The sequence below is a fragment of the Kogia breviceps genome, chromosome 3 (assembly GCF_026419965.1).
Source record: "Kogia breviceps isolate mKogBre1 chromosome 3, mKogBre1 haplotype 1, whole genome shotgun sequence".
Taxonomy (NCBI): Eukaryota; Metazoa; Chordata; class Mammalia; order Artiodactyla; family Physeteridae; genus Kogia; species Kogia breviceps.
In genome coordinates this window covers 175,210,235-175,223,941 of record NC_081312.1, presented here as the reverse complement: position 1 = coordinate 175,223,941, position 13,707 = coordinate 175,210,235, and the positions used below count along the sequence as shown (strand labels likewise).

General features: G+C 36.2%; 1 protein-coding gene across 1 annotated transcript in view; it reads left to right on the top strand.

Annotated features, from left to right (window-relative positions):
- Positions 1–13,707, top strand: part of DNAJC1 (DnaJ heat shock protein family (Hsp40) member C1) — a 194,815-nt gene that overhangs the window by 91,774 nt on the left and 89,334 nt on the right. Inside the window, exon 7 of the mRNA XM_059057860.2 lies at positions 5,053–5,143. Within this exon, the coding sequence (XP_058913843.1) occupies positions 5,053–5,143 (91 nt within the window). The remainder of the gene's footprint in view (positions 1–5,052; positions 5,144–13,707) is intronic.

The following is a 13,707-nucleotide window of genomic DNA, read 5'->3' as shown; positions in this document are numbered from 1 at the left end:
GAGATTTGTGCTGTCACACAGTCCAAGAGAAATGTTCCCTATTCCCATTAGGACAGGTGGTACTATTTCCCTGCTTGTACCACTCTAAATCAATTCCTTTCTTTCCTAAGGTTTTTTTGGATTGTTTAATATTTTAAGGTTTATATGGAGAAGTAAAAGAAAACCAAATCATGACAAGCAGTGCCAGCTCAGCATGTTACCTTTATCACTTAGATAAACTATGTCAATAAAGTTAAAAAGAAAGATTTATAAGGGATGCTTTCCATCTTGTAGCTAGGGAATACTGCATCTTCAAGGCTTAGCTAAATTGGCATCATCATTATGAAACCTTTCTTGATCAGGCCAACTGAAAATTTCCCATTGTATATTCTCTGTACTAACTTTATAGCACTTACTATTTGTATTAATCAGGATAGACTATGGTACAGATCATCCTGAAGTTTCAGTGACTTAAAATTATTTTTCCAGTGTATGCCACTTATCTATCACTGGTTGGTGGGAAAAGGGACATTCTGCTCTAACTAGCCACTTAGGGACCCAGAATAATGACATCTTCACCATCTTCTAGCTGTTTGCATCTGGAGCATGTGGCTTCCTTGCTCCCTGTGGCAAGAGTAGAGAGCTGGAGGATTGCACAAGTGTTTTGAGGTTGGGTTTGAAATGACACATGATATTTCTAACCGCAGCCTATCCAGAACTAGTCCCATAACCCCACCTAATTTCAAGAGAATAAGGGAATGTGGGGAAACAAATAGAATGTTGGGAGAGCACCACTCTCTCTTTCAATAATTCATTCAGCAAATATTTTTTACTCTATTTTTTTAATTAGTTTTTATCAGAGTATGGTTGCTTTACAAAGCAAGTATTTACTGAGTGCTTACTATGTGCTAAGTATTCTTTTAGGCTCTGGAAATACAAAAAATTTTCTAAAAAAGACCCAAATTCCTGTTCTCATGTAGTTTATATTCCTTATTTTGGTTGATATTCATAGATTTTTTTTTTTTTTTTTTGCGGTATGCGGGCCTCTCACTGTTGTGGCCTCTCCCGTTGCGGAGCACAGGCTCCGGACACGCAGGCCCAGCGGCCATGGCTCACGGGCCCAGTTGCTCCGCGGCATGTGGGATCTTCCCGGACCAGGGCACGAACCCGCGTCTCCTGCATCGGCAGGCGGACTCTCAACCACTGCGCCACCAGGGAAGCCCCATAGATATTTTTATATATGCTTTAAGGGCAACTGCTTGTCTTATCATATAACCCCCATATATCCTAACAAAGTACAACACATATAATAGTGGTTCAGTAAATAAGTATAAATAAATATTACTTTTTAAAGACCTTCTTGTACAGGAGCCCATGCTCTACAATTAGATAAAGAACTACTCATAATATATAAATTCTTTAAGTCATAGTTCTATAATGTAAAATCAGTCCTCTGCTTGGTGTCTTTGCAGACAAGCTTTGAGCCCTCCAAGAAATTTTAAATATTAAAAGAGTTGATCGTAGAGTAAAAGCTTTTCCTCATGTTCCATCCATAAGGATTATAAGCTCCTCGAGGATGAGAACTCTCTGTTTGGAACAGTGTAAACTCTGTAGTTTTAATACAGTATTATGCAGCTAAACCTAGGCAGTCCAGAGTCCTGATTGATTAAGCATTCATTCACTCCTTAAATACTTATTAAGCATCTATTATGTGCCAGGCATTGTCTCCAAAGATGGATGAGAAGTTTATCCACAAGAAATTTATCCTTTCCTGTGTAGGTAAACAGGCTTATTCTGGACTCAAAATGAGACTTTGTGTTTATTTTCCCTACTTAACAATGGTATTCACATGAATTAACTTCTCTTGAAGAATGGAGGGAGGGAGGTTGCAAACAACTGCTCTTACTCAACCTCTTTTGAATACATGACACCCCAACCCCCAATCCCTACCCCCCACCCCCGTCACTGGCAACAAACACATGAAAGGATGCTCAACACCATTAATCATCAGAGAAATGCAAATCAAAACTACGATGCGATATCACCTTACACTGGTCAGAATGGCCATCATCAAAACATCTACAAACAGTAAATGCTGGAGAGGGTGTGGAGAAAAGGGAACCCTCTTGCACTGTGGGTGGGAATGTAAATTGATAACAGCCACTATGGAGAACAGTATGGAGGTTCCTTAAACAACTAAAAATAGAACTACCATACAACCCAGCAATCCCACTACTGGGCATATACCCTGAGAAAACCATAATTCAAAAAGAGTCATGTACCACAATGTTCATTGCAGCTCTATTTACAATAGCCGGGACATGGAAGCAATCCAAGTGTCCATCAACATGAATGGATAAAGAAGATGTGGCACATATATACAATGGAATATTACTCAGCCATAAAAAGAAACGAAATTGAGTTATTTGTAGTGAGGTGGATGGACCTAGAGTCTGTCATACAGAGTGAAGTCAGAAAGAGAAAAACAAATACCATATGCTAACACTTATATATGGAATCTTTAAAAAAAAAAGTCATGAAGAACCTAGGGGCAAGACGCGAATAAAGATGCAGACCTACTAGAGAATGGACTTGAGGACACAAGGAGGGGGACAGGTAGGCTGGGACAAAGTGAGAGAGTGGTAGTGTATGTAGGGACATATATGCACTACCAAATGTAAAATAGATAGCTAGTGGGAAGCAGTAGCATAGCATAGGGAGATCAGCTCGGTGCTTTGTGACCAGCTACAAGGGTGGGATAAGGAGGGCGGGAGGGAGGGAGATGCAAGAGGGAAGAGAGATGGGGGTATATGTATGTGTATACCTGATTCACTTTGTTATAAAGCAGAAACTAACACACCATTGTAAAGCAATTATACTCCAATAAAAATGTTAAGAAAAAAAAGAAAATAAATAAATATGGGTACTTCCTTGGTGGTCCAGTGGCTAAGACTCTGTGCTCCCAATGTAGGGGGCCCTGGTTCGATCCCTGGTCAGGAGACTAGATCCCACATGCCTCAACTAAGAGTTTGCATGCTGCAACTAAAGATCCCACATGCTGCAATTAAAAAAATAATTAAAAAAATAAAGTAAATATGGGCATGGGAGGATAAGTCAGTTGTATGACCTCTGTGCCCTTCAAATTATGTCGTTATTTAGCTGGCCCAGGGCTTGTAAAAATCCTTCTAGAAGAAATAAGGTAGGAACCTAAAAGTAGGAATGGAAGGAATAAGAGGTATATCTTTATTATATTGATTCAGTGATTTTGAACTGTCATTTCCCTAATTAATTATCAAGTAAAAGAGTTCTGTTATAATCCCAAGAAACATAGACCCCAGGAGAAAGCTTAAATTTGAACAGTCATAGCTGAAAAGAGATAATGCCATTCTAGGGTTTAGGTGTTCATGCATTTACATCAGAATTGAGGTAGAGCCAAGGATTGATTTTGTTCCTTCATTTCCTGCAGAAATAAAATCCTCTCAGACGGGCCTATGATTTATGTGCTCTAGAAGTCGTACAGTCTGGGAATGTTACTCTAGAGTTATCCTTGATATCTTTTTCTTATTCCACACCAGTCAGTCATCAAGCCCTTTTACTTCTTTCTTTACAAGGTTTCTCATATATTTCAATCTAACTCAGTTCAAAGAATGCTTATTGAGTGCCTGTTTGATGCTAGATACTGTGCTCTGAGCGTACAAGTAACCCTGTCTCAGATTTCTCATTTTCTAGAAGAGAATACAGCATGATACAAGCAACCATAGAAATGTGTTTAAATACAGAAGCAGTATACAGGAGAGAATTACTCTTCCAGGGAAGGTCAGAAAAACTTGCAAAAGAGGTGATGCTTGAATAGGGTTTTCAAGGATGAGTAGGAGTTCTTCAGAATAATGGTAGGGGAGCAAAATGTTCTAGCTAGAACGCAAAGCATACAGAAAGAGATGAAAGCATAGCACAGTGTAGCCTGGCAGCTACAAGTAGTATTGCTATAGAATAGATGGAGTTTGAGTCAAGGGGTGGTGGAAGATTATCTGTTTTTGCTTTTTTCACTGTCAGGATCTTAATATGCCTAGAGCACCAACTTGTTTATCCCCATGTCTGTGATTAAAGGCCTGGTCTTTTTTTGGTACTCTGCTAAAGTCTTACCTATCCTATATGCCACTCCTTGAGACTTTAGCCACTGTATCTTGACACCTAAGTATTTGTACAGTATGTGTCCCCAGTCCTCAACTCTCAGTGGAGTGACAACTTTAACTTGTATCTACATGGTCATAGAAGTTTCACAATCAGATTTGCATATAGTAATTTTGAAAATCTTTTGGAGTTAAGGGACTAATATGAAAATAGTGTTAGTACTTTGTTAGTCACAATAATATAATTTACTATGCTATCAAATAATTCAGTTCAGCAAATGTGTTTTTCTGCTCTCTGTCCATGCATAATACTGAGAAAATATACAATGGAAGAAAACTGGAAGAGGATACATCCCTTTCGTATCTGAGAGTAAAGGCTTTACTTAAACATTTATACTCATGTAGTTTCTGGCTTTCATTAGTTCGCTAAGATAGAGAAATCCTAGAGAACTGCTTATTCAGTTTCTTCTGTTCATCATAAAATTTGAAAGCATAAACACAGAGGAAGACTACTTATTAAATGAATATAGTGCTTTAAATAGTTTTTTAGTATTTATTTTATTTTTATTTATTTACCTTATTTTTTTTGGCTGCATCAGGTCTTAGTTGCAGCATACAGGGATCTTCCATTATGGCTTCCTTGCAGTGCGTGGGTTTCTCTCTACTTGTGGCGGGCAGATTTTCTCTTCTCTAGTTGTGGTGCACGGGCTCCAGGGCGCGTGGACTCCGTAGTTTGCGGCATGCGGGCTCTCTCGTCGAGGTGTGCAAGCTTAGTAGTTGTGGTGCACAGGCTTAGTTGCCCCGCAGCATGTGGGATCTTAGTTCCCCAGCCAGGCATTGAACCCGCGTCCCTGAATATACTGCTTTAAATTGAAGTTATGTGGAAAATACCATCAAAGCAAACTGACTTTTATGTTAATTTATTTGTTACTTCCTTTTTCAGGATGCTGGGCAGTTTTATGCTAAATATAAAGAAACAAGATTGAAGGAAAAGGAAGATGCATTGACTAGAGCTGAACTTGAAACACTTCAAAGTGAGTTTTAAACATTTTCTTACTGTATTAACTATATTATATAAAACTGATTATTTAAATTTGGATTTTCCCTTAAATTCAGCAGTAATTAAATTTTCTGTGCTTTCTTTGCTACTCTCTAAATGGAGTTACTTGTCCTTAATATACTATATGTGGAAAATACTATAATAGTAATTTCTGAACCACCCACAGCTCAATATCAGGAGGGATAAAATTAACATGGGGTCATATAGTTCCTTTAATCTGAGAGGCATCCAAAATCTAGAAAGTCCTTAAATACTCCAGTGCTGCAGTTGTCATTGATATTTAGTGCTGGGTCTATCCAGTTGATCACCAACTTGCTGTATTACAGTAGTAAACAGGAAGCCTGAAAATGTCAATGATTTTTGTTTTTGTTTTGAAAGCGTTTGTTTCATTTGTGTTATTGTTATATAACACGAAAAACCTTGGCTAAAGTGTCAGTATGTTGAAGTCTTACATTGAACACTAAAGACAGCTCTTGCTGATTTTAGGAGAAGTTGAACATACTATTAAAGAAGACTTTTTCCCAGCCTTGGTCTTTTTGTCTAAGTTCGTATATCTACACCTTTCCCACACATATACGTTCTGTCCCTTTACATTGCTTTATCTTTATCCAGAGCATTTAACACTACTTAACTTTAATTTATATATTCATTTTGTTTACTGTCTGTTTCCCCCAATAGAATGTAAGCTTCATGAGGGTAAGGAGTTTATCTGTTTTGTTCACTGTTATGACTATCCAAGGACCTTAAAGAGTTCCTGGCACATAGTAGGTTCTCAGTAGGTAATTGTTGACTGAATTCATGGAGGTGAAGTCTGTTTTTTTAAAAATTCCAATGTGAATGTTTTTGGTTCAAACTTCATTTCTGAATGCTGTGCATGGTACCAATCTGGATGCAGAAGACAGTGTAAACACCCATAATACGTGGTCACTTCACGCCTATAAATGTATATAAATACACAGCATGTGTAGTTTAGAAAACAACTTGTGTGCTTTTAAGGGTATACAGTAAAAGCTTTTCTGCAGCACATAGAAGTCATTTAGCCAAATCAAACTGGAAAAGAGCAACTGTGGTATTAGTATACCACACATTCAGTTCACACTTTCAGCCTATGTAGAAAAATGGTGATGGCTATTTCCCTTCATATACTGAAAGTCTAGCTTTCTGTCTTTACCCTGACACTGACCATGGTTTGAGAATAGAGGAGAATTATGTTCTCTCCAAACCCAAAGAGTACACTGCTACTACCTAAATGTGTGACTTTGAGAGTTTTACTTTCCTTATCTGTCAGAAAAACATGTTGGACTAGATGATCCCAGTATTAGTTTTCTCTTTTTGCTCTAACAAATGGCCACAAATTTAGTGGCTTAAACACAAATGTATTATCTTATAGTTGTATGGGGCAGAGTCTGACATGAGTCTCACTGGGCTAAAATCAAGGTTATCAAGCAAGGCTGCATTCCTTTTCCAGCTTCTAGAGGCCTTCCACACTCCTTGGGTCTTGGCCCCCTTCTTCCGTCTTCAGATCCAGCAATGTTTCATCTCTCTGACTCTTCTGTAGTCACGTCTCTGGCTGATCATAACTGGGAAAAGTTCTCTGCTTTTAAGGACTTGTGATTAGATTGGGCCAACTTGGATAATTCAAGATAATCTCAAGCTTAATCACATCTGCAAAGTCTCTTTTGACATGTAAGGTAAAATATTCCCAGGTTCTGGGGATTAGAACATGGTCATGGTTAGGGGACCTTTTTTTTTTTTTTTAATTTTTTAATTTTATTTTTTTTTTATTTTTGTCTGTGTTGGGTCTTCATTGCTGTGCGCAGGCTCTCCTCTGGTTGCGGCGAGCTGGGGCTACTCTTCGTTGTGGTGCGCGGGTTTCTCATTGTGGTGGCTTCTCTGGTTGTGGAGCATGGGCTCTAGGTGCACGGGCTTCAGTAGTTGTGGCACATGGGCTTAGCTGCCCTGCGGCATGTGGGATCTTCCCTGACCAGGGCTTGAACCCGTGTTCCCTGCGTTGGCAGGCAGATTCTTAACCACTGCGCCACCAGGGAAGCCCAGGGGACCATTTTTTGCCTTATACAAGCTTCAGGTGTCTGGGCAGCTTTAGAACAGGGACTTTCTTTTTCATCTTTGTGTCTGCAGCATTGAATATAGTGTCCTGGCACATAGTAAATGTTTAATAAATGGATGAATGACTAAATATATGAATTAATGTAATCCATGAATATTAATGAGTGTGAATATTAATGAAGAAGAAAAGAAACTTACGGTTACCAGAGGGAAAGGGGTGGGGAGGGATAAATTGGGAGATTGGGATTGACATATACACACTGCTCTATATAAAATAGATAATAAGGACTTACTGTTTAGCACAGGGAACTCTACTCAATACTCTGTAATGACCTATATGGGAAAAGAATCTAAAAAAGAGTGGATATATGTATATGTATAGCTGATTCACTTTGCTGTACAGCAGAAACTAGCACAACATTTTAAATCAACTATACTCCAATAAAAAATAAAGTTTCAACAGTTACAAACAAAATAATACTCAGATAAACTATATCATTGTTTAAAGCAGACTTCTGTTTAAGAGGGGAAAGTTTAGGATGTTAGAGAATTACATATTAAGGTTGACTGATGTGTGTTTTGCAGAGTAAGGGTGGACAAATGATTATTATTGTTATATTAAACCAAAGATTGAAACAGAAGTTGATGTTAGAACAATTGTTGAAATAGTTTTAATTAAATTGAATACATCAATGAATAAATGAAACTTTAAATGTAATTTTTATATAATTGTTATTTTTAAATAAAACTGTTACATAAAAATTTTCTAAGCCTTTTAAGACTAGTCAAAAGGAGGGGGGCAAATCACATTTACAAGAAAAGAGAAAAATATCAAACTAAACCAAAATTTACCTGTAGAGGCAGTATGAATACACTAATTTCATTGCTTTCATAATCATGTTTTCATGACTATTTTTCCAAGATTGTTCAGAGACTTTTGTTCTGCCTAAGAATTTGATAACAATTCTCAAGCAGATTTGATAATGCTCTTTTAAAATATTTTTTTTTAATTGAAGTAGAGTTGATTTACAATGTTTCGGTTATACAGCAAAGTTATTCAGCTATACATATACAAATATATCTATTCTTTTTTAGATTCTTTTCCATTATAGGTTATTGTAAGGTATTTAATATAGTTCCTTGTGCTATACAGTAGGTCCTTGTTTATCTATTTTATATATAGAGATGTATATCTGTTCATCTCAAAGACCAAATTTATCCCTCCCTCTCTTTCTCCCTGCTAACTGTAAGTTTTTCTATGTCTGGGAGTCTCTTTCTGTTTTGTAAATAAGTTCATTTGTATCATTTTCTTTAGATTCCACATATAAGTGGTATCATATGATATTTGTTATAATAATTTGCTATTATTGTTTAATAAAAAATATTGAGTAAAGAAACATTAATTTTAAAATAGGTAAATATCTGAAAACTCTGTATGCCAGCAAAAATGTGTGTGAGTCTTCTAAAAAGTTGGAAAATTCATTACTAGCTTATGGTTTCTTGAAACTGAAAATGAGGAAATTAAATGCCAGAAACTTTATTAAAAGCAATACTAAAAAAAAACAAAAAACAATACTCATCCTTGGCTCTAAGTAATAAGACTTCTGTCACTCATCTTTTGGTATCAGTAGTATATTTAGAAAAGGTGATGGTATCAACATTAAGAATGTTAAAGAACAGTCACATTACTCTTAATAACCTCAAAAGCTGTCATGTATTTTAAAATGTAGTCTCTAATGGTTACATGCAAAGAATCTTTTAATTAATTTTGTTAACTTCATTATGGTGTGTTCCACATTGTATACTTTAGAACGAACACATCAAGGCCCCAAATCCCCAGTGTGCATTTCGTTTGCCCCCATCCTTCTGAATTTTAAAGACCATCATTGGAATACTGAGTTCTTAATAACATTTCCATCTGCTTAATTGAGTAAATGCATCTCATGCAGATTAGCAATAGCTATCTTATGCTGCCTGTTTTTCATGACCTAATTGCTAATCTGCCCTCAAGTCTATTTGCTTTACTGCTGAGATTGTGCAGAGTCCTCTAAGGGCTACACTAGAACTTCACTGAGTAGGGTGTGGTGGTGTTACTCACTGAAATGGTATTTTAGGGGGGAAAGCTGAAAAAGATAATTTCTTAAAAATAAATATCATTCTTCTGGGAAGTCTTTATGGAAAAAAATGTGATGATTTACTTCGAAATTTTTGAGCATTTCTTTCTTTATGATAAACTTTTAATCAATTTTATGTTTTAGGTTTAAATCCAAGTTAAATATTTATAAATATAAGACTTTTTCAGTGTTAATAATATTTTTATACATTCTCTAATTGTATGAGTTTTAGTCTAAGTCAATAGATGTGAGTTCTAAGTACTATAATGAAACAGCCCATATTGTGAATGGAAAAAAATGAGTTATTTTATGAAGAAATTGATTGTAAAGGTTAAAATTTGAATAGAGAAAAGAGGGGAGGAAGGGTAGAAGGAAAATTCAATATTTCCCTTTTTTACTGTGTACTTTATATGAGTTAAGAACAAGAGCAAAATCAAATAATCAAAACCCTACTGTCGGGCTTCCCTGGTGGCACAGTGGTTGAGAATCCGCCTGCCGATGCAGGGGACACGGGTTCGTGCCCCGATCCGGGAAGATCCCACATGCCGCAGAGCGGCTGGGCCCGTGAGCCATGGCCACTGAGCCTGCGCGTCCGGAGCCTGTGCTCCGCAATGGGAGAGGCCACAACAGTGAGAGGCCCGCGTACCAAAAAAAAAAAAAAACAAAACAACACCCTACTGTCAAGTACTTCTTTTTTGTCTGCAGAGATAATCATTCCAGACATTATATTTTTCTTCTTGTTGCATGGTCCCCACTCCATGCCCCAGTGATGGCCTAAATAGGGATGCCAAGGGGACAGTAAGAACATGGTAGACAGAATATATCTCTTTAGGGTGGCAGGATGGGAAAACATTCACCTTCCCTAAGGTAATGGAAGACTAGTTTTCTAGAAAACTTAGGTTCATGAGGAAAGGAGTTGCTAGTGCTGATTTGTAAGCTAATTCAGGGGTTGATGGAGAAGGAGGACAAAGGAGGTAGGGCAGATGTAATCCCAATGGGTTAGAACATTTTTCTTTTGGTATTATAGGGTGCTCATAGATGGGAGATTACTCTCTGAGATAATTTATGAAAAGGCATATAACACATTACTAGCTCCAGTACATTTGGAAACATGACCAGATAGAAACTCTGTACCCTAACTTGTTATATAGTAAAACCTGATAGGAGCCCTAGCCCCAAGAGTTTATATGTAGGCAAAGAATACCTTTAAAATAGTATTATTTCCTACATACTTTGTTCTAATAACAATGGAATGTGAATTTTAAAAATCATATAGCTCAAATATAAGTTACAATTGCCTCGATATTTCAAATCATAATGCTGTGATGCTTAAATATAATGCAATCTCAGTTTTCTCACTGAAATGATTCAAAAAAGCATTTATCCAATTTAATATATAAAAAATTATGGCTATAGATTAACTGGTCAAATTTCAACTAAAATTTTACTTACTAATCTGGAAATGAGTACCTATTTAATGTAGCTCTGTATATAAAATGATATCTCACATTATAAGATCCATGCAGTCAGGTATTTTCGTCTCTCTTGTTTATAGTCATAACCTCAGCACCTAGAATAATGCCAGGCATGCGGTAGCTCCTCAGTAACTATTAATTGAATGAATTAATGAACTTAGAAATACTGTATTGCTCTTTTCTACTTCATACTTCTTAAAGCAATTTATTTAAACTCTTCAGTAACATTTTTGACAAGAGGATTCTTGTCATCAGTAAAACCAGTTTTTGAGTTATCAACACAGAGTAAATCATCTTTATTTCCATATATAATGAGGTATGATCTTTTTGATTCCATGTATGAGACTGACAGTGAAAATTTTATTCCAAGTCACAAGTACCTATTCATGTAATATTAGGATTTTTTCCTTTTTTTATATATTATTGTTACAATAAAACCAATGTATTGCTTTATCCCCTCAATAATTTTCATTGTGGTAAAACATACATAACAAAATTTACCATCTTAACCATTTCTAAGTACAGCAGAGTTCAGTGGTATTAAATATATTCATAATGTACAACCATTACCCCCTCCATCTCCCATAGCTCTTTTCATCTTGCAAAACTGAAACTGTACCCGTTAAATAATAACTCCCCATTCTCACCTCCACCCACCCTGTGGCAACCACTGTTCTGTGATTTCGACTACTCTAAGTATCTCATTTAGGTCTAATCATACAGTATTTATCTTTTTGTGATTGGCTTCTTTCACTTTGCATAATGTCCTCAAGATTCATCCATGTTGTGGCGTATGTCAGAATTTCCTTCCTTTTTAAGGCTGAATAATATTCCATTGTGTGTATATACCACATTTTGTTTATCCATTCATCTGTCAATGAACACTTGGGTTGCTTCCACTTTTTAGCTGTTGTGCATAATACTGCTGTGAACTTGGCTGTACAGATACCTCTTTGAGTCCCTGGTTTCAGCTCTTCTGGATATATATATCCAGAAGTGGAATTGCTGGATCATATGATAATTCTATTTTTACTTTTTTTAGGAACCTCCATACTGTTTTCCATAGCACTGTACCATTTTACATTCTCACCAACAGTGCACAGAGTTCCAGTTTCTCCATATCCTTGCCAATGCTTTTTATTTTCTCTGTGTTTCCTATAGCCATCCTATTGCATGTTTCTTTGGAGAAATTACTATTCAAGTCCTGTACCCAATTTTGAATCAGATTGTTTATTTGTTTGTTGTTGAGTTTTAGGAGTTTTCTATATATTCTGTATATTATTCCTTATCAGATACATAATTTGCAAATATTTTCTCCTATTATATGGGTTGCCTTTTTACTCTGTTGATATTCTCTTTTGATGCACAAAATTTTTTAATTTTAATGAAGTCTAATTTGTCTATTTTTTCTTTCATTGCCTATGCCTTTGGTGTCATATCAAAGAAATCATTGCCAAATCCAGTGTCATGAAGCTTTTGCCCTATATTTTCTTGGAAGACCTTTAGAGTTTTAGTTCTTAGACTTAGGTAATTGATCCATTTTGAGTTAATTTTTATATATGGTGTTGGGTAAAGGTCCAGCTTCTTTATTTTCACATGGTATCTAGCTTTCCCAGCACCATTTGCTGAACTGTTGCCTTTTTTGTTTTAATTTTTCTTTTTTAAAAATTTTGGCTGTGCCGTGCAGCTTGTAGGATGTCAGTTCCCTAACCAGGGATTGAACCCGGGTCACAGCAGTGAAAGCGCCAAATCCTAACCACTAGACCACCAGGGAACTCCCATAAACTGTTGCTTTTCTATTTAACTTTTTACTTTGAAATACTTATAGATTCATAAGAAGTTGCAAAGATAGTACAGTGAGGTCCCATGTACCCTTCTCTCAGTTTCCCCCATTGGTTATCTTATATAACTGTAGTATAATATCAAAACTAGGAACTGACATTGATAGAAAATGTATGTATAGTTTTCTGCCATTTTATCACATGCTTATATTAATGTAGCCACCACCCCAATTATCCACTACTGCTTTATGATCACAACCATCACCTTCTCCCATCCCCCCATTATCCCTAATACCTGGCAATTAGTAATCTATTTTTCATCTGTCTAACATTGTAATTTTGACTGTATGATTTAGAGAATGTGAATTCGGGAAACGTACAGTATGTGACCTTTTGAGATGGGCTTTTTTCACTCATTCTGTTACCTTTGGGATTTATCCAAGTTATTCCATGTGTCAGTAATTCATTTCCTTTTATTAATGAATAATATTCCATAGTATGGATGTACCACCATTTGTTTAACCATTCACCTATTGTAGTACATTTTGGTTATTTATGGTTTTTGACCGTTACAAATAAGGTTGCTATGAACAGTCATATGTAAATTTTTGTGTGAACCCAAAAGTGCAATTGCTGGGTCATATGATAAGTTTATGTTTAGAGTTTTAAGAAATTGCCAAATTATTTTCCAGAGTTCCCGTACCATTTTATACTCCTACCAGCATTGTATGAGAGATTTAGTCTCTTTGCAGCCTCACCAGAATTTGATATTCTCACTATTTTTTATTTTAGCTATTCTGATAGGTGTGTAGAGATATCTCACCATGGTCTTAACTAGCATTTCCCTAATGGATAGGGATGTTGAAACATCTTTTCACGTGCTCATTTGCCACATGTATATCCTCTTCAGTAAAATCTTTCTTCATGCCTTTGGCTTGTTTTCTACTTGGATTTTTTTTTTTTCTATTGAGTTTTAAGAGTCCTTCATATATACGTTCTAGATATGATTCCTCTTTTAGATATGTGGTTTACAAATATAAAATCTTGATTATTGCAGCTCTACAATAATCTCAAAATCAGGTAGAGTGATTCTTCCCACTT